Consider the following 22,575-nt stretch of genomic DNA (forward strand, 5'->3'; position numbering starts at 1 on the left):
AAAAAAGACCAAAATCTTAGCCTCAGGGGACATGCATTATAAACTCCTGCCAGGGACCCTCAGGGGAGGTTTTATGAGACCCCCAAAAGGATGACTAAAGAACAAGCAGGGCTGTCCCCTTCGTTTGCTTGAGTCCCTGCTGGGGCTCCTTGGCAGTTGGGCTAAGGAAGGATTAGGGTGTCAGGCTTACAGTGCATGCTCCCTAGAGGCCCTCTGTCCTCCCACTTGGTTGAAACTGGCGTTCTAGTACCTCCTGCCCCGGCCTGATGTGCTTCCTCGCTCCTGCTTTGCCTCCTGTATCCTGTTGATATCTACCTCAGTCAAGAGTAAGAACCCCAGTTACAAAATACACACAGTGCCAGTGATAGACACACACAGAAACTACCCAAGTCTACTGTATTGTAATTAAGGAGTAATTGCTTTACTATGTCATTAATTCACTTACTATGTGGCATATGCACTGTAATTATAACTGACTCATTACCCCAAACATGTGGTTAGTCTTTGCAAACATCAAGGAGAGGGCAACTCCTTAATGGCTTTAAGCTCCTACTTTGGCCACCAGCATGGTGGACCATTGCTACGTTGCTAGATTTTCCACTTGTGAGAGCAGCAGCCAGGGATTCAGCCTGATCTCCCTGAGAGGTGCCTTATGGTTTCTTTGTCCTCATGAGGAAACTGAGGCCCAAAGAGGCTGTGACTTGTGTAATAACAGCTCAGTAAGTGGCAGACATTCAGTGTCCCCCCTTAGTGCATTGACTTTGCAGAGGGACTCTGAGATGGTCCTTCTCCTACCAGGCTCCATCAGCTTCTTCCAGTTTGCTCTTCCTTGAAGCCATATCCAAGGTGAAGACTACTCAAATGGCTGGTTAAGTCCAGGCTACTCTTGCAAGTGGGAGGCCCCAAGAAAAGATGGGCTGAGACGAGCAGTAAGTTGGCTGGTCTATAATTCGACATTTTTTCTAACTGATATTCCCTAAAAGCTTGTTCAACATTGGTTTGCAACACAGGCCAAGCACAGCCAGGGGTCAGGGCCTTAAAAGGATCTGGTGCATGGTGGACTCCCCTGGGTTTGAAGGGACTCATGTCTGACTCCTGTGTGCAGAGTCCAGCCAGCTGTTCTTGGGGCCCTCTAACTCCCTTTCAAAATGGGCACCGAGCAACTTATCACATTTCCTTTCCAACCACAGACAGTAATCCCCATAATGGGAGTTCAGATCAATTCAATGTTCTCCATCTCATTACATTTCCAGGGATATTTCTGTGTTCTTGCAGATCAGGCATCTGGCTGGCTTGTCCTGCCTCTGCCTCTGCCTCTGTGGTATGGCTTGCAGGGCAGAGAAGAGTCTCCTGAACTTCAAATCTGGTCCATTCTTTGCTGCCTGTCTAACATTTGCCACTTGGAGGCACAAGTCTTACTGGTTTTCAATTTTAAGGAACTTTTATTAACATATTAACAGTATTAGGGATAGGATCACCTGTAGGCAATATCAGATTATAGGAGATAAACTTATTCAAAAGACACAGGCGGCAGTATGAGCAAAAGAGAGGAGAGAGGTAAAAAGTGGGGAAAGAATAGAAAAAGGAGGAAGTAGAAAGCTACAGGGAAATATCTCAATGTCATAGGTAACACAGTCCCCCAATGTTCTAAGGCTCCTCCAGAAATATGAAGGACACTTCTGAGTCAGAGATTTAGAGGAGGAGAAGGCTGCCATTTCCTAAGAAGGAATTCCACCTTTGGTGAGGATATTCTGTCACTGGTGTGGGTTACTTGTGCGTTTTGGGTGAAAAACTCAAGGATTTAGGGCCTGTGGTCCTTCTTGTGAGTTCTATGCTCTACTCACCTGAGTAGCGAATCTTAAAACCCTTCCGATTGTAGGCATGATCAGATGACCAGCGCAGGTACACAGAGTTACTTGAGCTGGTGACAACGAGAGGAGCTGAGTAATTCCCACTGAGGGCTTTCAGCAGAGCACTCTGTCCGGAGGGACCTGGGGTGAAAGCACAAGACAGGATTACAGACTCTCACAGCCAGCCAAGCTAACAGATTTGATAACCACTTTCTGTTTCCCCCTTACTCCATTGCTGGGTAACTTGTTCAGAGGCAGCCCAGTCATTAATGCATCCACTCTCTCTCTGTGCCCACAGGTCTTGTTTTAGGGACTCTTTGCTCCCAAGCCCTCCGGCAGTGCTTGAGGAAGTCACTGCTAATCCATAGCAGTTGGCATCTTGGGGCTTGCCCACAGTCAAGCAGTTGGTTGAAGAGCTGGTTTTCAAGGTGGGAGCTACTACCCTGCTACCTTGCCACCTTACTTCTCTTGTGCACACTGAAAACACCTCTGTGCCTGCCATATAGGAAATAAGTATTGAAAGAATATATAGCAGGTAAGCATGAGCCAATGTCTTAAATGGCTTCCCAATATTCCTTTCTAAGTCCCTTCCAGAAAGGTATCCCACTCACACGTGATAGACAACAGTATTCATCTATGGTCTTGCCCCAGAGTTAGGTTAATCCTGCTCTCTGTCATAATATAGTATGAAGACACATGGACCACTTGCACATCTTGAAGAATATAGCTTACTGATTCACTATACTGATGACATCACATTAATTGAATCTGATAAACCAAGTCTCCAGTGAGTATAGATGCCAAGACTGATGTGACTTTCCAAGTCTACAATGAGTGCAGACTTTGTAAGATCCATGTGCTCCAGAGGGTAAGAGAGAAATCCTACTAAGATTCAGGTGCAAACTTTAGGGGCCATGCTGAGACATTTCCTCCAATTGAAGAGCAGGTTGTTGCGTCTTTTGACGTCTGCTATCAAGCAGCACAATGGTTGGTAGATCTATTTGGGCTTTGGAGGCAGCATTCTCTTTACTGGGGAATCTAAGAGACCCATTTAATGGTTGACATTCAAAGGGCGCTAGAGAAACAGGGTTCTGTGAGGTCCAGAATGCAATACAAGCATCCCTGGCCATACAACCTATCAGGCCCCAGGATGTGAGGGTTTCTGTGGTAGAGAAAGATGTATGGAGCCTCCAGGAAACTCTCTAATTGAGAGATTGATGTATATAGACTCCTAGAATTCTGAAGCTAGTTGGTGTGACGTAATACTTGACTTACCATCAAAGATCTCAAACTCATCATACTGCTTCTCACTGAGAAAGTACTCGACTGTGAGGGAGATGTTATAGTCGGGCTCCACTCTGACCAGCCAAGAGCAGGTCTGGAACTGGGGATAGCTTCCAGGGTAGCTCTGACTCAGGATCACACCTGTGGAGTCTGTCAGAAGCTCATTCGTTGGACAGTGCACTTGGAGAAAGAAAGAGAGATACCAGATATTGGAATCTCCAGAGTTGTTACTGGGGTCAAGACATTTGCTTTCCTTGGTGCAGAGGACAACCATTGGAAAACATTCAGACAAGACAGGGCTCCTGAATGTGCTGGATTCTTGGACACTGAGAGAGTTTCTGGAACGGCAAGCCCGAAGACTAATGCCTGGATTACAATCTGGGACATTGCTGGGCTGGGGAAGGAACACTGCCACTGGCTCCCCACCCCTCCCTTTAATTTAACCTAGTGGCTTATTTTGCTGCTCTTTGTTTTAAGTATATCTTTTAAACTTATCATTAAGGCTGTCTTCCTATATTATAACTCATTTACTTCTTTTTAAAATTAAAAAAATTGAAATAATATATAGACAATAAACTGCACAGATTTTAGGTACACAGCTCAAGTGGTAACCACTACCACAGTCAGAATAGATTATTTTTATTACCCCACAAAATTCTCTCATGCCACTTTGCAATCAGTATAACCTGCCCCAGGCTCCAGAATCTCACTGATGGTATTTCTGTAAGCACGTACTAGTTTTGCCTGTGCTAGAACGTCATACAACTAGAACCAGATGTATATTATTTTTATGTATGGTTTCTTTCACTAAACATATTATTTGTAAGTTTCAACCAATGTTATTTTGTGTATCACTACTTCATTTATTTATTTTTTTTTGCTCTGTAGCAATCATAGTACAAATTGTTTATTCATTTTCCTATTGATGAACATTTGGGTTGTTTCCAGTTTGGGGTTATTATGCAATTCATAAAAGCCTTTTTTGTGGATACGGGTTTTCATTTCTTTTGGGTAAATAACCAGGAATATAATTAATGGGTGATAGGGTAGGTTTATATCTAATTTTAAAAGAAACTGCCGGCCAGTTTTCCCAAGTGACTATGAGTTTACATCCCAACCAGAAATATATAAAATTTCCAGTTGCTCCATATCCTTGTCAACATTACTAGTCTTAAATTTTAGCTATTCCAGTGGCCATGTAGTAATATCTCATTATGCTTTAAATTTACATTTTCTTGGTGACTAATGAGGTTGAGCATGTACTTACTAGTCTTCATATGTTATTTTGTAAAGTCTCTGTTCAGATCTCTTGTCCACCTTTTTTTTTTTTTTAAATAGATTGCCTTATTTAGCTGTAAAAGTTCTTTATATAGACTGGATGCAAGTCCTTTTAAAAAATATATGTACTGTGAATATCTTCCTCTTCTTTTTTTTTTACATTCTATTTTGTCAGTTTTTCCTCATATATTTCAAAGCTTTTTTATCAGATGAATACTTACATATCCCTTTAAATGCAAAGAAGTCCTTTTGTTAAATATAACAAACCTATTAAGTTGTTAATTATAAAAAAACTTTTTTTTTAAGATTTATTTATTTATTTATACAAGCACTGGGTACAATCAGAAGCACGGGAGGGTGAGAGAATTCACCAGAGCCAGAGCGGGGAGCAGAGCAGGCAGAAGGACCGAAGTACACTGCTGAGGGGAGCAGCGGGCGGCAGGAGAGGTCTGCATGCCATGTGGGACCCTCCTCAGGTGGCCAGGGAGCAGCCGGGGATCGAACCGGCACTGCAGAAGCTGCTGGCAGCTTTGCAACCCAGCGCTCAACCGCTGCGCCACCGGGGAGGCCCATAACAAACCTTTTTAACTCCTTTTGTCATTATAAAATATATGTGGTAATACTCTTTGCTTGAATTCCTATACAAAATTTCTTTATATATTTTTTTTAAGATTTATTTATTTATTTTATACAAGAACCAGGGTACAGGCCAGATGTGTGGGAGGGTGGGAGGATTCACCAGAGACAGATCAGGGAACAGAACAGGCAGGCAGACTGATGAGATACACTGCTGAGGGGAGTAGCGGGCACGACCGGAGAGGTCTACATGCCATGTGGGACCCTCACAGGCTGGCCGTGATAGAACTGGCACTGCAGAGGCTGTGGACAGCTTCACAGGGCAGCACTCAACTGCCTGCGCCACCAGGGGAGGCCCCTCTTTATATTTCTTATGTTTAACACATGCAAGTCATATTCATGTTTTTTTTTCTCCTTTTACTTGCAATCTATCTGGCATTTATACTTAAAGTGTGTCTTTTGTAGGAAAAAAAGGTTACTACTTAAAGCCTCTAAATTTTAGCATATTTTTTGCAGCAAAAGTTCATTGACACAACCATATTATTCAAATATTTTACATAACTACTTATTTTTGGTCTGTCATTGAAAGAGGTATTTTAAAATCTCCCACTGTAATTATGAATTAGTTCTTTTCCCCTGTAATTCTGTCAATTTTGCCTTTATATGTTTCAATGCTATGTTATTAGGTACATAGGAGTTTATGACTATTATCTACTCTTGATAAGTTATGTTTATCAGTATGAAATACCTGTTTTTACTTCTTTTAACACTTTTGCCTTAACTTGGTGAAATGAATGCATCTTTTGTCAGGGCATCACACTGAATGAAGACAGCCTAGTTCAGTATATGGGATCTACAGTGTATCTGTGCTACTGCAGGCAAAGCTGGGGTGTGAGCCATCTCTTCCCCAAGTCTCAGAACTTCCTCCTTATGATGATCAATAAACAGTTTTCTGGGAATGCCAGTTAGAAAAGTGGGAGGAACAGATGTGGCCACTGTGGCTAACTGTGGCCCTGGACCTAGGGGTAAGTCAGAGAATCCAGACTAATCACTCACTCATTCATCCAAACATTTACCAAGTGATCTTTTCCTTTATGGCCAGAGACTGGGGAGATAAAGAGAAATGAAACGAGGGTGATGTTCTGAAGCAACTCCAGACCCACAAAGGCCCGGTTCAGGGTAACTACCTTCACATATTGGGGGTGGGCCTTCAAACTGTAGGTAAGTTCCTAGTTTGCAGGTCAGGATTTCACTTCCCACCAAGGTAAAACCAGGCAGGCACCTGTAGCGTACGATGTCACCTGTTGAAGAGAAATCAACATGGGGATTCCCCGGAGAAGTCTGGGAAGTGTTAATTGGCACCTATTAGTACCTTGAACCCACTTCCAGGCCAGGCAGTCAGCAGTGGGTCATGTTCTGTTCAGACTGTAATAACAAGTTCAACTTTAATGAAATAACCCAAGCAGCTGCGGTTTCCCTTACAGCTCAGCCTTGTTTTCACATTTCAGGAATGTTTTGTATGGTCTTGCATGGATTTATTTCTCAAAAGCACATGGACTTGAATCACAGAAGAAAACTGCTTTTCTAGGAATGCTTAACAGGAAGATCAATTCTATTTAGGGGTGCAAACTCAGTGGGAAGAATATCAACCCTCTTGCACCACACCTATTGCTTCTCTCTCTGGTTGGGAGCAGGAGGTAAGCCCCCTGTTTACAGGACCCCTCCCCAGCCCTGTCCTCTGGTTTGGAAGTTGGTACCTATGTTGAATTCTTCATTCTCCGTGACAACTTCAGCGTTGGGGAGGATGGTGGGAGGAGGGCATTTGGTGAGCGGATAAGCTGAAATGATAAAAACAGATGAGTTGGTGTAAGAACATCCTTCTCAGGGTATGTAGTCATTGATTTACTCAATCCTTCACTTTCTCATTCCTCATTCATTCACAGCAGGTATTACTATTTATCTGTATACAGGGCAAGTTCAGCTTAGTACTATTTCGCTCATTTGTTGTCATTCTTTCTTTGTTTTTGAGACAACAGACAGAAATCATATATTAAGACTAATGATAAAAGAGAGATGATCTAAGAAGCCACTGGCAGTCACCAGCACTGAAGGAAAGGAAGAGAGAAGCATTTATTGAGTATCTGCTGTATGTCAGGTACTTTCATACACCATCACCTTTAATTCTCAAGACAGTTGATTATCTTGCAAAGTGTTCTTACTCTACTAATGAGGAAGCTGAGCCTCAGAAAGGTCAAGTTACTTCTCCAAGGTCACACAGAAAATAAGTGACGTAGGCAGGATTTGAACCGAGATCTGGCTGTCCTCAAATTCTGTATTCTTCCCACTACTCTGTATCCAAACACTATTTGAGGCTTATAGGAGAACCGTGGAAGTCAGCTTGTTTCCCTTCTGATCTCTGGTTAAACACATTCGGCCTCCATGGGTTTTCTGAACTGGAAGCCAGTCCCCTGGGCAGAGGGTGGACTGTACGTAAATGGTGTTAGCAAGGCAAAGTTCACTGTGCGCAAAGTTCCTATCTTGGGCTATGTGTTAGCTACACTTGCCACTTTTACTGCTACTATTTTTTCAAAGCCACCTCAACCCCTGCTGTTTTTTTTTTTTTAGTGTTACTTAAAAAAAATTACCAATGTTACACATTTTCATTAAAGAAATTATGAGATTTTGTATGAAAATGGTAGCAGGAAAATTAAACTCATCCATTACCCCCTCAGAGATAACCACTTGTTAACCCTTTACTGTGAGTTCCAGGATTCATTCTCTCCATATGCTTATTTTTCTATTACAAAATTTGCACTATCTTATATAATTTGGGCTAATTGTTGCACATTTACAATACAGGAATTTTCCCAAGTAACTACATTTTCTGAAAAATGAAATGACTTCATAGGATTTCCCCACGTGATGTACAGGGATTGATTTAATAGGTACTCCACTGTCAATCATTTAGGTTTTCAAAGTTTTATAATTTAAAATAAAACTGTAATGAACATCCTTTTATAGGTGCATCTCTTAAGAATTCTTTCTTTTTTAAAGCTAGGAATAATTAAAGTGTATGACCTTTTAAAAATGTATGACAGGCATGTCAGAACCATAGGGGATTATGCTAAACAAAATAAGTCAATCGGAGAAAGAAAAACACTGGCAACTTCACTCGTTGGTGGAATATAAAAAACAAAGCAAAGGAACAGAAAAGAACAAACCAAAACAAACCCTTGGAATCTGACCTCAGAACTAAGGCTGCCAGAAAGGGTGCAGGGATGATAGGGGTCAGCAGGGGGTTCCCTAGGGTGGGTGATTTCTGGTGCTTTGGGGGCAGGCAATGTATGAAAACATGTTTGCAGAGGTGTGCACCTATACCCCTGAAACATACACAGTGATGAAAAGCATTGTCACCTCAGGTAACGTAATTTTAAAAACTACATGCATCTCCTCCTGAGTGTCAATTACACATTCCTGGAAATCAGATGTCTGGTGTAAAGATGCAAAGTAGAAGCTCATTGCCCAGATTTTTAATGGGAAAAAATTACAATGGGTAATCCCAAATCTATAAAGTCTTTCAACAATACAGTACCTATAAATGTGCAACTAGTGAGAGTAGAAATTAACTACTGAAGACATCACTGCACGAGCTGCTCCCTGTAGGACTTCCTTAGCTTGACAATGGTAAACCCTAGGCAGAAACCACAGCTAAATTCGAAAATCCTGGCAGGCATGTGTTTGGTCAGCCTCAGGCGGCAGCTCCGCCTCCCACTGACCACGGCTCAGAGACCCCTCAGAGCCCAGCATCTGAGACACATTCCAGATGTTCACCTGGGATTCTGCCATTTCACCAGCGGAGCTGGCATAGAACCCAAGACTTCCCGTGTGTTGTTTTGTTTAAAATGCTGTGTTATGTTTTGAGGATTTAACTTTAATTTCTCCTACAGATATGTCAGCTACATAAGTTTTATGAAATGTGGGCATGACGGCTGAGAGGCACTGCTGGGGAACCAGGGAGGTTTAAACCCTGATTTAACAGGGACCAGGGAGCACCATGCCTGCAGTTGGCGGAGGCTTTCACGGTCTCTCCGGGAAAATCGCTCTGGCTGATACCATCAGCAGAACGGCAGTTTCTCCAGCACTGGGCACAGTGTTTTCTTTCATCCCTTTCATTTTATGATTATCTGTGGAGGGCTTAGCATGGATCAGGCACCATGTTAAGTGCTAAGGCTGTAAGAGCAAACAAAACAGTCCTTGCCCTCCCAGGACTTACAGTGCATTGGGGAAATGGTCCCAGATTTTATTTTATGGAAGCTTTTTTTCTTTAAAGATTTTTAAAAAATTTATTTACGCATATAAGAACTGGGGTACAAGCCAGAGGTATGGAGGTGAGACAGAGTGGGGAGCAGAACAGGTGAAATGACTGAAATACACTGCTGAGGGGAGCAGCGGGTGAGTCAGGAGAGGTCTGCTGTGCCATGTGGGTAGCTCCCTGGCCGGGGATCGAACTCGTGCTGCAGTGGCTGTGGATAGATTTATAGGCCGCATCTTAACCTCATAGGCTGCATCTTAACCCCGTGAGCGGCCAGGGAGGCCTCTGTACGGAAGCTTTTTAATCTCTTGTGTTTTCTTTCTTTTTTAATTTAATGAAGCACTGTTATTTTACATCCATATTAACATTTTGACAGGGAGGATGTCCTCCCTCAGGTGCGGTCATCACAGCTCTCCCACCACCAAAGTACCTGGAGTCCCCCCCAACATTGTCTACTGTGCTCTGCCTGCTCCCTTGTCCTCTCTCTGGGTGCTTCAGATCTATGGTCAGTTTCAAGGGCTGGTTTTAATGTTTGTCTTTGACTGACCCTTTGTTTGTTTTCTCAGTTTTCCACACGTAACTGGCACCTGTATTTAGTCTGTATTTATCTTTCTCCTTCTGGCTAATTTCGCTTTGCATAATCCCCCTCAGCTCCATCCATGTTGCTACACATGGCATGAATAGTCACCAATTTTAATCTTTTTCAATTTGATAGACAACAAAGAAGTGACATTTCCTCCTTCTAATTAGTATATGGTTAATTGTCAGATTTAACCTTTTTCATATATCAATGGACTATTTTCATTTCTCTTTTAACTTTCTATTCATGTCCTTTGTTCCCATATTTATTACAGATTTGAAGTCTATGTATTAAAGAGTGACCTTTGCACTTTCCTACTATATCATTTGCTTATATTTATGGCATTCTTTTGATTTATATAAATATTAAATTTTTATTTAACCAATTCCCTTCATAGAACTTTTATAACATTTTTGTCATCTTACCACCCCAACCTCATGCCTACCTTTAAAACATACCTTCTAAAACTTCTAAGACATACTTAACTTTTCCAGAAGAAAATCAATAAAAAGAAATCTCCGCCTAAACACAGTCTGGGTTTTTTATATTTTTGTGGTTACTAGTTTGATCGGGGTGATTTCCCATTCCATTTAAAAATTACTTTTTAAAAAATACAAAATGTCTGCTCGGTGCAGAGAACTGGCAAAACAGCGAAAAGCAATAAAACAAAAACTCCCCAAATCCCACCACCTAGGTATTACCACTGCTAACATTTGGGTGTGTGTTCAAATATCTTCTACAGACAGCAATCCTTACCCCCAAACAGACACTGCATCTGTGTTATTGCTACAGAACTTGAAGGCAGGTTCTAGAAGCCTCTTCCATTTCAAGTATGCCCTTCTTTTCCTCCCCTGGGGACAGGCATGGGTACAGCATAGTGGAGCTGCAGTTTGTGGTCACTGTTGGGTGGGGCTTAATGTCAGGCAGCAGTCAGCAGTGGCTGGGCTCTTGCATACGACTCCTTCTGCATACATCGCTTCTCATACTGATGGGTATGTTGGGCTGGCCCTACATCTGAAGCGTTTGAAGCTAAATTAGTTTAGGAAAAAATATGTGGTTCACATGGTTCAGTTCCATTTACCTGATGACCCAGGGCTCTAGACTTAGGTTTGGGGTCCAAGACCAGATAATGCTGAAATGCCTTCCTTTGCCACCATTCCTTGTACGTATCTTTCTCAGGAACCTCACAAGAAGGGGTAGCTGCAATCTAGGTCAGGAGTCTGTAATGCCTGCATTCTTTGGTATACCATCATCTGAGGCCCCAAATCACTTTTTTCCCACGGATCAATACAAACATTTCTCTTATTGTTTTCTACGTGAATGATTTTTAATTACTTTTTCGCCATGAGTGTTTATCTCATAATTTGCACACCTAATCTCCTATTATTTACATTGCATTGTTTATAATTTATCTGTTAGAAACAGTATTTCAAGGAATATCTTTATCCACCTATCTTTGTACAATTCCCAGAAGTAGCTGGCTGGGTCCCAGATATTGCTAACTAGGGTCTTTAGGTGTAAGTAACACCAATCAACTTGAGGTAGAATAAGTGAAAAAGTGCCTCAAAGATAAGAGACCCCCAAGGGTAGATCTGTAGATAGATTTCATGAAGGTGGAGGGCGGGGAGCTGATGGAGCACAGGGAATCCAGCCATGGCCCTGCACAGATACCTTCTTACCCCTCATGGACTCTAGTCCCCAGGGCCAGCCACCCCTCAGCGTGGATGTCCTTCTACTTGCTGACATTCTGTCCTGGGACACAGTGGGTCTCAAGCCCTCTGACCCCGGCAGACGTGGACACCTACTTTGCTGCTTCCCATCTAAATGTTTTAGGGTTGATTTGTTCTCCCCTCTTATTTTTCTCTGGGCCACATACCTCTTATCTGGAGACTCTACTATCTAGACTGTTCTGCTGGAAGCAGTTTTCCAAAATTTACTCTTATTCCCTAAAATATATTTTTCTAAGGGTATTTATCTCTTCAACTTACAATCCTATTTTCTCATTTTAAAAAAATGCCATAGAATCGTTTAATAGGTCTCCTTAAGGTAACTTTTGTTTTCTGCTCATTAGTCCTTATATTAAAAGAAATTTACGTAGGGTTAATGTTTGTTGATTTCCAGTTCCAATATATGAAATGCTTTGAAACTGTGGACATGACTATTATTCCCTAGCTGGCACAAGCCCCAGAGCACTTTCTATAGGTGTTTCTGTATGAGTACCGTGCGCTTATAGGTGTTTCTATGCTGTGTAACTCACTCACAATCTTTCCAACTCATTCAAAGTCACATGCCTGGGAAACGTGGGGGCAGGAGTCAAGCCCAGTCTTGACTTGAGACCCTGACCTTCTCCCCAGGCCTGACCGCGACACTGACCCAAGAAGCCTATGGCGAAGATCCCACCCATGGCTGCGTCTCGGTGGAACTTGAGCAGAACCTGGTTAGATGAGCTGTCCACTGTTTTCTTCGCCAAGCTCCGGGTGAACACTCCGAGCTTGGGAGCTGTCTGCTGTGGCCCATCCCTGCATGTAGGAAAGAGGGTGTCACTGTCACAAGTCACCAGGACTGTCTGTGCCACCTGGTGACGGTGGCCATGGTTCTTCTTGCCCCCAATGCTGTCTTTCCCCAGTGTCCTAAACACTTCTCTTGAGTATCTCCCAACTCATCTCCCAGTAAAAGTGACAGAGCTGGTGAAGACCATGTTGATTTTGCATTCACCTGATTCGTCACTATCCCAACCTCCTTAATGGGCTCCGGGCGCCACGCTCTTACCCAAGAATCAGGAGCTGCAAAGCTGTGGGTCTGCCTGCAGAAGAGGGATAGGACCCCCTCTGCTATCCATGCAGCTTCAAGCACAGAGACAGACCCACAGTGGCTTTCTGGGCAATGGATTTCTTCCCTGGAAACTTATCTAGACTCTCCCATCTGTTATAACCCATTGCCTGGAAATTAAGCTGGAAATTAATCCAGGGCAGTCTGTTTACAGTTATCTAGCCCTGGGAATTTGGGGAAGAGAATCCCACGCACCCCTATTATTCTCAGAATAGCAAGAAGCTCCAAACAAAAGAATTTAAAAATTACATATTATCCAAAGATCTAGTGTTCTGGGAAAAAATGTGTAGGAAATTGCACTTATCAATTAATAATTAGCTGAAGATAGTTTAACTACACAACTCAGCAGAGCTGGCCAATTTGGTCAGCATTAGATCACGTGTGGCCATCTGCATGTGAATTCACCAAAATTAAACAAAGCTTGAAAGTCAATGCCTCAGTCACTCATGTCAATTTCTAGTGCTCAGCAGCCCCATGAGCCGGTGGACAGCAAAGACAGAACATTTCCATCCTTGCAGGGAGTTCTTTGGGGCAGTGCTGGCATGAGCAGTGGCATTTCAAAAATTCCATCCCAAAGCTCCTTCATGAGTCTGGGTAGACTATCTTAGGTAAATGTAGAGTTTTGGTTTGGACCCCGAATATAGACGAAAGCCTGCCGGGGTGAGCTCACTGCTGCTCACACACTCGCTGTGCTCTGACTTCTAACAGGGCTCTGGGCTGGGAAGCACTGCCCACGCATGCTTCTCCCTTCAGAGTCATGGGGCTAATGGAAACGGAGCCCCCATTCCCATGGCTATTTGAAACACAAGAAACCGACAGCCATTAAAACCATTCAGCTCTTAGTTTTCTGCACAAATAGATGGTAGAGCAAATTGCAGCCCAGTTAGTGGCCCCTTCTGATTAGCTGTCAACTCGGCAGCTGCCTACCAGACGGTGATGAAGTCTCCCGAGGGCTCTGTCTGCAGCAGGCTGAAGTTGAGGCGGATGCCATGACCGATGGGCACAGTGATCAGCCAGACGCAGTCCTGGGAACTGGAGTAGGGGCTGGGGAAGCCGGGGGAGTACACGGTGCCATTGGAGGAGGTGATGTTCCCGCCACAGGGGACTGCGGAGAGGAAACACCATTTCTGAGTCCTGGAGATTCCCCCCAACCTGTGAACTCCTCCTGAAGCCCCAGCAACCAGCACAGACCATCCTGCTCCAGCAGACTGAGGGGCTGGGGACGTGCTTTCCAGGCTGACTTTTCTCCATAAGTCTCAACACACCATAGATTCTGGTCCCCGATCTTCCCTGCAGGCGCCTCTGTGGGCCCACCCCCATCTTCCTTCTGCCCTTCTTATTCTCGTGGACGGGACCTACTCAGAAGGTCTTCCTAGCATCGGCCCAGAGCTCTGTCCCCAAGACCCGCTCCCTGCAGAGGCTGGGTTCTGTCCATATGAAAACAAGATGCAGTCTTCCAGGACCTCCTAGGATGGGTGCTCTCAAGGAGCAGGCAGATGAGTGTGGGTGCTTGGGATCAGTCTTCTTGGAAGAATCCCCAGGTATGAGGGAGGGACATACCTTCACACCTGGGCAGAGGGTGGTCCCAGTTCCGGTTGGTGCCATGTTGACATGTGAGGACAGGGTGACCATTCAGTTGATATCCTGGGAGGCACTCGAAGGTCACTGACTGCCCAACATTGTAGCCAGCTCCCCTCACAATGCCACTGGCAAAGGGCTCTGGATCTGGGCACTCTTGGAGTTCATAGGCTAGAAAAGATGGGGCAAAAAAGTTACTTTGTTTTCTCTGGGCATTTTCTCCCTGTCCAGCATATAGCAGCGATAGAGAGCAGTGCTAAGGCAGCGAGATGGGCTCAGAAGGACCGTGGTCACCTACTGACTGGTGACTTTGGGCAAGTTATTTAACTCTCTGTGCCTCAGTTTCCTTATTTAGAATATGGTTATGTGATGACTAAGTAGGAGAATATATGCATAGCTCTCTGCACAATTCCGGCACATGTTTTCCATCATTACTGTTTCTTGGAAAAGGAGGCTCCGGAAGACAATGCTAGACTGAACCATTGTTCTTTGAGCACCTCCTGGGGCCTGGTGTTGACCTTGGTCAACTAGGGGAGACTCCCAGGGAGAAGTCAGCCTCGGTGGACAGCCACCTGGGTTGGCACAATCTGCACAGGTACAGGTAATGGCCCCTCACACAGGGGAAGTCTGAGTTGGGGGATGGGGAAAAGTATGCCAGGAGTAGTGGGGCCTGTTTTAGGATTTCCCCTCAGGAAGGGAGGGCTGCAATGAGTGTGGTTGGGAACTCACACGGAAAACCCTCAGGGGCCTCCCTGGTTGCACAAGCGGTTAAGCACAGTACTATGAAGCAATCCACAGCCTCTGCAGCACGAGTTTGATCCCTGGCCAGGGAGCAACCCACATGGCGCAGTAGACCTCTCCTGGCTCTAAGGATGTTAAACCCAGTGTTAAATGTGTATCTTGAAGGGGGCCTCCCTGGTGGTGCAAGGGGTGAAGACGTAGCACTATGAAGCTATCTGCAGCCACTGCTGTATGAGTTCGATCCCCAGCCAGGGGGATAACCCACATGGCACAGCAGACCTCTCCTGTCTCACCTGCTGCTCCCCTCAGCAGTGTACTTCGGTCATTCTGCCTGTTCTGTTTCCCACTCTGTCTCTGGTGAATCCTCTCACCCCCCGTACCTCTGGCCTGTACCCCAGCTCTTGTATAAAAATAAATAAATCTTTAAAAAAAAGAAAGAAAACCACTCAATAGGAGTAAACAGTCCTGTCTTATTGAGTAAGGATAGTTGGGCACTCCTGGGATTATTACTGGAATCCTCCATCATGTCATAGTTGAATCTTTACTGGCACATGGGGGAGGACCCAGAAGGAGTAAGTAAGTCTGTCAAAGTCTGAGAGGAAGAGGTTGACTAGACACTTCTGCCTGTTGAGAGGGAATGGAAGGGTCACTTGCTCAAGGGAAGCTGATGATATTGGACAGAGGTGGGGCCACAGAGTGTGCTGGAAAAGGCTTATCACCAGTGTGCTGGTGGGCCAGAGAGATGCCTCTGGAAGGAGGTCTCCAAGGTTAGGCCTTCCTCCCCAGCCCTCAAGCCCCTTCCACTCGTATGGCTTCCCCTAGGTGGAGCCTGGGAAGGTGGGGACAGGCAGAGAAGCAAGAGGGGTCCTTCCTGGTCCTTACCCTGATATTCCATCTTGAATCCTGGCCGGTTCTGGGAGTGGTCGCTGTGGAAATACACGGTGGTCTCGTGAGACGTGGAGAGCAAGGCGCCTGGAAGTTCGCTTCCACTGAATCTGCCCATCATGCGGCTGGTCTCGTAGGGGCCATTCCGGATTTCTATGAAGTCATGGTTAGGCTCGGTGGAGAAGTTCAGGAACTGGATGTGAGCTCCTGGGAGCAAGACAGAGGCAGACAGTGCCCAACGCAACACAGTCCGCTTCAATGTGCCATGTCAAGAAACCATGTCCTGCCAGAGCCCACCAGCCCCTACCTTGCCTTCCTACCCAAGATCACACTTTAGAGATGTTGCCAGCCCAGTCTCTTGTCTTCAGGCATGACTGAACTTAAAAGCAAGTTATTCATTCAAAAGAAAAGGCATCAGTCATTTTAGAGTTCCATCCCAGAGTCGATTTTATTTTATTGGAAACACTTAATTTGTGATTCATTTATATCAATAGAAAGAAAGCTTTGTTAAAATCAATTTGTTACTTAAAAATAACACCACCACTTAAAAATAGCTACACCATTCAAAAGACATGAACTTTAACACTGGCATGTTCTAGATCATTCATGATAATTCGGAAATATAAGACTTAGACTACATTGTCCTATCTGTTCTATTAAGAAGTCAAGTGAAGTTTATAATTTAGGATCTTATTGGATTAACAAACTGTCAATCCAACAGGTTAAATGGGACTAATTATGCCCTTAACTTATAATTAGTATATAAATTTGGAAGTGGGAGTATTGATATTTGTTTTTGGTAAGTTTTTCAAAATTAGATCACTATTAAAATGATGTTGAAGAAATGTATTTATTGAGCATAGGAAAATGCCCACATTATTGTGAAAATGGATTGCAAAAGCACATATAGTAAATGACTATAATTTTTGCGTTAAAAGCTAGGAGAATATTCTTTGATTGGTTAATGATATTCATTAAGCACCTGCCAAGCATTGGGCTGTGATAGGCACAGCACAGGGGTGCCAAGATCTCCAAAGTTACTGCCCTCATGGGGGCTACATCTTGATGGTGAGGACTAAGCTATGAGTGATTGCATGGTGGGATTACAGATGGATTTTTACTTGAAACTTTGCTCATCTGTGCTTTCTCATTTGCTTAGAATGAACACATGAGTGATTTTTGGGGGGGGGGTGGGAATCTAATTATTTATGGATAGAATATAACGCTGAGGACTCTTCCTGTCTCCCACCCTGTCCCATTCCTTGCCTTCCCTCCATGAAGGCAGTCACTGTCATGACTTTGGAAGACATCCTTCCAGCTCATGCTTCTGGATTCTTAAATATATATATCTGAATTTATTCATTTTAAACATTTACATAAATGATATCACACTGCACATACACTTTTGTAAATCTTATTTTAATTCAAATTGTGTTCTTCAAGGTCTATTCTTATTGATAGACAAAGGATAATCCATTGATTTTTAACTACATATTATTTCTATTTTGTGAGTTCTTCAACCATACCAGTCATTCCCCTATTAATGAACATGTAGACTTTACCCAATAATGGATAATTTTTCAATGAATACTTTCGAACATATTATCTGCAGCACCTATGCTTTTGCACTGTCCATGTATCATCCCAACCTTGAGGCTATATGCCCATCAGAGGGGGCTCTTTTAGAAGGATTACAGAATTTCGGTCTTGAGCTGCATGCAAAGAACTGGATGTGGCCACCTCCACCTAGTGGCAGTAGCTTGTCAGTGTAGCTGCTCTTTACATGCTAGAATCAGGTGCCATGTTCAGGGCATTGCTGAGGTCCCATATTCATTTGAAAGCAGGGATTCGTTCTTCTGCGACTGAACCCTGAAGGACTCTTATTCTCTAGACGCTGAACAGCACTAAAACCCACAAATAAAGAGGTTGGTGCCTAATCATCAGGACTTATAGAGAACAGTGATGGGCCTCCCATTAAACTTCTATTTTCCTTCAGATGTTACGCTCCCCTGCCTCCATCCATTCATCAACTGAGGTTCTTTTGACCTCTGTCTCAATACAGAGCTGTAGGGCCTCCCAAAAACTCTATCCTCAATGTCTCAAAATCTGGAGATTCCCAAAGCTGCCAAAGTTGTCATCATTTAGCATCCTGATCATTTGTCCTGTTTCCTACAGAAGATGGTAGTAAATACTCAATTTCATATTGACCTTGGCTCAATTTAATTAAGATGAGAAATTGGATATTGGAGTTAAAAGCATAACTTGAGGCCCAGTCTCTGTAAGATGGATTGTTTTTTTTTAAACCATCTGAGAATAATTTCTCATTCCACAGCCCTTGATTTTAGCTTATAGCTCAAGTAATAATAATAATGGCCATCCCTAAGATCTTTTCCCTTATACTTTATGTTCTATTCTTTGGCGGATCACCAATCTCTCGCCTCGCCTCAGAGCAAATTTAGAGAAGGTCAGCTAGATTACTTTCTCCAGAAACCTGATTTTCATCGGAAGACCCATTCTAGGCTGAATAATAAAGGACAAATGGAGGGACTTCATGCCAAAGTCACAGACCTGTGTAGGAACCATCCCCTGGGGACAGTTCCTTCCTGGGTGTAGAGTGATGACTTGGACAAGATAACCCACATGGGTTGCCTAGCAGTTGCATGTCAACACACATCCTTTTCCCTTCAACAGAGCTATCTGGGGTTAAGCTACAAGCCCAGTATACAATTCATGAATCATAAGCAATTATATTTTATGCTCAGATCCACATCTTCTATACCTGCCATCCCCTGTACCTGGCATACTCCATCTCTACGCAAAAACCACTTCCCAATCGCAAAAGGCCAGCTACAATGTACATATAAAAAATGCAAACTCAATTTCATATTGACCTTGGCTCAACTTAATTAGGATGAGAAATTGGATATTGGAGTTAAAAGCACAACTTGAGGGCCAGTGTGTGTAAGATAGAATATTTTATTTTTCCTTTTTAAACATCCAAGAGTAATTTCTCATTCCACAATCCTTGATTTTAGCTCACAACTCAAATGATAATAATATCAATCCTTAAGATTTTTTTCCCATATCTTATGTTCCTAAGGCACGTTCATCTCTATGTATTCTTTTTTTTTTTAAATAATAAATTTTATTTTTATATTCCCCCATACAATTGCAAACCCCCCATTCTGACCCCAATCCCTCCCCTCCCGCCCCCCACCCCCAAAAAGTGTCTCTGGTTCATAGTTTTTTGTTGATTTTGATTTTCACTTTCTTATAGTTATTCATTTTCCTGGTCCCTTATTTAAGTTTTCTAGATTCCTGCTATGAGTGAGACCATCTGGTATTTTTCTTTTTCTTTTTGGCTTATTTCGCTGCATCTCTATGTATTCTTAATTGACCCTCATGATTGTAACAGGTCAACAGAAGAGAAAATAGAGAGCTAGAGAGCTAAGCTGCCTCTGTCCAGGCTGCACTGGGCAATCACGACACACAATTAATCTATGCCCAAGGGCCTAGATGTGAAGACTTACCAAAGCCCACGGGCAGCGCTATTTTCCAGGAGCAGTCCATGTTGCTGGGGTAGTTGCCAGGGAAGCCAGGACTCAGGATCACCCCCTCCATCTCTTCTACTGCTCCCCCACACTGCGCTGTGACAATGAGACCAGATGGAGGTTAGGATAGCATCAAGGAGAGGACAGGCCATGCCAACATTTTGATGTTTCCTTACAGCAGCAGGCTCTAACCTTTCCCAAATCACATGCCCTTTTGAGAAGGGAAAGGAAACTGTTGCTGGTCTCCCTAAAAAAATGGTACATGTGGGCACAGCCAAGTACGTAAATTCAGAAAAGGCAGCACATCCCAGCAGTCCACAGCCCACGTCATGAGCTCTTGACCTTGGATATGCCCCTTGCAGCCAGTTCCTTTAGTGAAAACGCACAGCAGAAGCCCGCTGCTCCAAGAGACGTGTGCGTGCCCCCACACCTGGCCTTAGCCGCCCCTCTCTTTGCTGTTCAGTCAGCTTGAGTCCCCACTCTGTACCAGGTTCTTCACAAATATGCAGTTCATGGGGTTGGATGGTCAGCAAAGGAGCTCCGAGCCTGCCTTTGGCATATGGCTGCCCTTGGCCAAAGTGACAGTGGGGAGTGTCCCACGAGGGGCTGGGTGTCTGGAACCCCAATTGAGGTGACTTGCAGTCACCCGAGATGCGGTGCATAACTACAGGCCGGTCAGCTGACGCGGTTTTCTTTCCTGTCTCGTTAGGGACAGAACTGTGTGCCCAGGGAGGGAGTGGAGGGGAAGCAGCTGCAATGTCTCTGTACATGCACTCTTACCTCCTAGGGAGGGGGCGACTCAAGCAAACAGAACTGAACAGAACAGTGCCAGGTCCAGTACGGAGCCCCGGAACCCACCACCCGCTCACAACCCCAACAGCGTCATGACTTTGGTCAAGTGCTAAACCCCCTTCAAACCTGCTTCCCCCATCTGTGAAACAGAATTAATAATAAGACAAGTCACAGGGGAGGAATGAGGTCACAACAGAGGGGATTGCCCTCCTCTTAGAACAGAGTTGGCACAGAGCAAATGCTCAGCCAATAACTGATGCTGTTAAAGTGAGTGGTTTCCCCTCAAGGCCTTTGTAACACCTGGCAGGGAAAGGACAGGGGGCTGACTGGTGACACCTGGCAGCTGGCCAGGCCCTGCACGCAGCGAGGTCATGGGAGGAAAGGTCATCATGCCCAGGGACGCCCCCTGGCCCACCTTGCTTCCACCCCCGGGTCAGCCTTGACTTGTACTTTACAGTTGGCTGCGCAACAGAGAACCCAAGATTTCCATTCCTGACTCTGCCACTTTGTTCTGAATCCTAACAGCCTTAGTTTGCCCATTTGCGGGAATGAGGGTAATGATCCCGCCCCGGAACCCCTGCTGTGAGGAAGCTGCAGCGCTGTGCCTTGCACGGGGCAGACAACCAGCGATGTTGGCTTCCCTGCTCCAACCTGTCTAGAGGCTCCCAAGGGTGGAGACCCACCTTTGCTCGTGTCCCACCATCTCTCCATCATTGCTGAGCACAGGTAAGAACCCCAATCAAGCTAAGTCCACATTTGGCCCGGTACGCTGAGCAATTCTCTGCCCATGGATTTTATCTGTCTATCTCATGAAAAGTCATAGGGGTGAGTCCAGAGTGCAAGATCCATTTGGGGTTTGGTTCATTATCTGGTATCAGAATGGTCACCCTAGCATTTTCCCAGGGGCAAGCCTCCTATAGGCTCTCATTCTGTGACCCCGGGTGTTCAGGCCACGACAATCCTGAATGAGAGTTCGAGCTTACCAGAGCCTCAGCCTAAAACCCATGCCTTGGAACCGACCCAGAATACTCAACTTTGTATTCATTTGAACTTGATCCGGCGATGGTCATTGAGCTCTAATCCCTGGTAGAAAGAAGACTGGAAAGAACTTCAAAAGCCGGGCTCTTACCGATACAGAGCGGGGGAGGGTAGTTCCAGCGCCGCACGGTTCCCGGCATGCAGGAGATGTGAGCGTGGCCCTGGAGGGATCGGGAACAGGGATGCACCAGCTGCCTCCATGGGCGCAACTGTGTGCACCACTCAGAACAGGAGGGGGGAGTGGGCGAAGGGGGGTTGCTCAGGCCTTGTGCTAAGGAACAGGACACACAAGGATAGACAGATCCACTGTGGGTTGGGGAGCGAGGCAGAGGGGGAGAGATTTTGGGGAAGGATGATTATTAACAGCCATTACTAATGAATTCTCATTACTAATGGTTCCTTGTGAGACTCCTTTAATTACTAGATTCCCTCATGGCCTTCAACGGAAAATTAAGTTTTCCTAAAGTCTAATCAAACCAAAACTTTGCAGGAACACATTCGAGGCTGGCTTGTGCTAAATTGCCAGTCAGCAAAGTTTGTCTTTTGCATGAACAGCTCCAGGAGGGGATAATGGTCCCTGGGGGCTTGGCGGGCTGCTCCCTGTTCTGTGGTGACTGCAGCACTGCTGGTTCAAGGCTGGTCAATCGTATCTTGGGGGAAACCTTTTCTTGCCCTGGGGTTCAAGGAGACATACCTGGAGGGCATATCCTGGCTCGCACTGGAAGGAGACCACATCATTCACCAGGTAGCGCCCACCAGTTTTCACCCCGTTACTGGGCACGGCAGGTTCTGGACAACTGCTCAGGCCTACCGCTGATGAGACAGAGACAGGAGGGGGAGAATGATATGCCCCCAGGTGAATGAACGTGATAGTAGGTTGGGGGTGCTGCTGGTAGCAGAGAGAAGGGTGGCTCCGATTTGTGCTTTCTCTCCTCAGACTGTGGGCCAGTGCTTCCTAGCCCATTTACTCTGCAAGGCACAGAGAAAATCAGAGCACTTACATGGCAGAGGCTCAATAGACTAAAGGTCCCTGAGGCAGGTGGGCACCAGCCGCTTATTCTATTTGTCCCCCTGCTCCTGGGCTCAGGGGAGGGCTCTGGGACATGAGCGCTAGGGAGCTGCCTTCACCCGGCTGGGAGCCCTAGACCTCTCTGCAGGAGCTCCTGCCACCCCACTCCTGCCTCTACCTTCCCACTGCCCTCCATTTTCCTTGTCTAAGAAGGCACTTCCTGCAGAATTGGGAGAGAAACCAATGGAAAGCAAGAAAGCAGGAGAGCAGTT

The 22,575-nt window shown here is 44.9% G+C and overlaps 1 protein-coding gene across 1 annotated transcript in view; it reads right to left on the bottom strand.

The window, feature by feature from the left end:
* Nucleotides 1-22,575, bottom strand: part of CSMD2 (CUB and Sushi multiple domains 2) — a 512,752-nt gene that overhangs the window by 42,502 nt on the left and 447,675 nt on the right. The window contains exons 38-48 of the mRNA XM_037499127.1: nucleotides 21,989-22,107; nucleotides 21,386-21,455; nucleotides 19,444-19,560; nucleotides 15,911-16,120; nucleotides 14,270-14,458; nucleotides 13,637-13,814; nucleotides 12,254-12,399; nucleotides 6,746-6,826; nucleotides 6,176-6,289; nucleotides 3,126-3,314; nucleotides 1,845-1,991 (exon numbers count right to left, since the gene is read on the bottom strand). Coding sequence (XP_037355024.1) covers nucleotides 1,845-1,991; nucleotides 3,126-3,314; nucleotides 6,176-6,289; nucleotides 6,746-6,826; nucleotides 12,254-12,399; nucleotides 13,637-13,814; nucleotides 14,270-14,458; nucleotides 15,911-16,120; nucleotides 19,444-19,560; nucleotides 21,386-21,455; nucleotides 21,989-22,107 — 1,560 coding nt within the window. The remainder of the gene's footprint in view (nucleotides 1-1,844; nucleotides 1,992-3,125; nucleotides 3,315-6,175; nucleotides 6,290-6,745; nucleotides 6,827-12,253; nucleotides 12,400-13,636; nucleotides 13,815-14,269; nucleotides 14,459-15,910; nucleotides 16,121-19,443; nucleotides 19,561-21,385; nucleotides 21,456-21,988; nucleotides 22,108-22,575) is intronic.

This window comes from Talpa occidentalis, unplaced genomic scaffold (assembly GCF_014898055.3).
Source record: "Talpa occidentalis isolate TD23 unplaced genomic scaffold, MPIMG_talOcc4v2.1 talOcc4.9, whole genome shotgun sequence".
NCBI classification, from domain to species: Eukaryota; Metazoa; Chordata; class Mammalia; order Eulipotyphla; family Talpidae; genus Talpa; species Talpa occidentalis.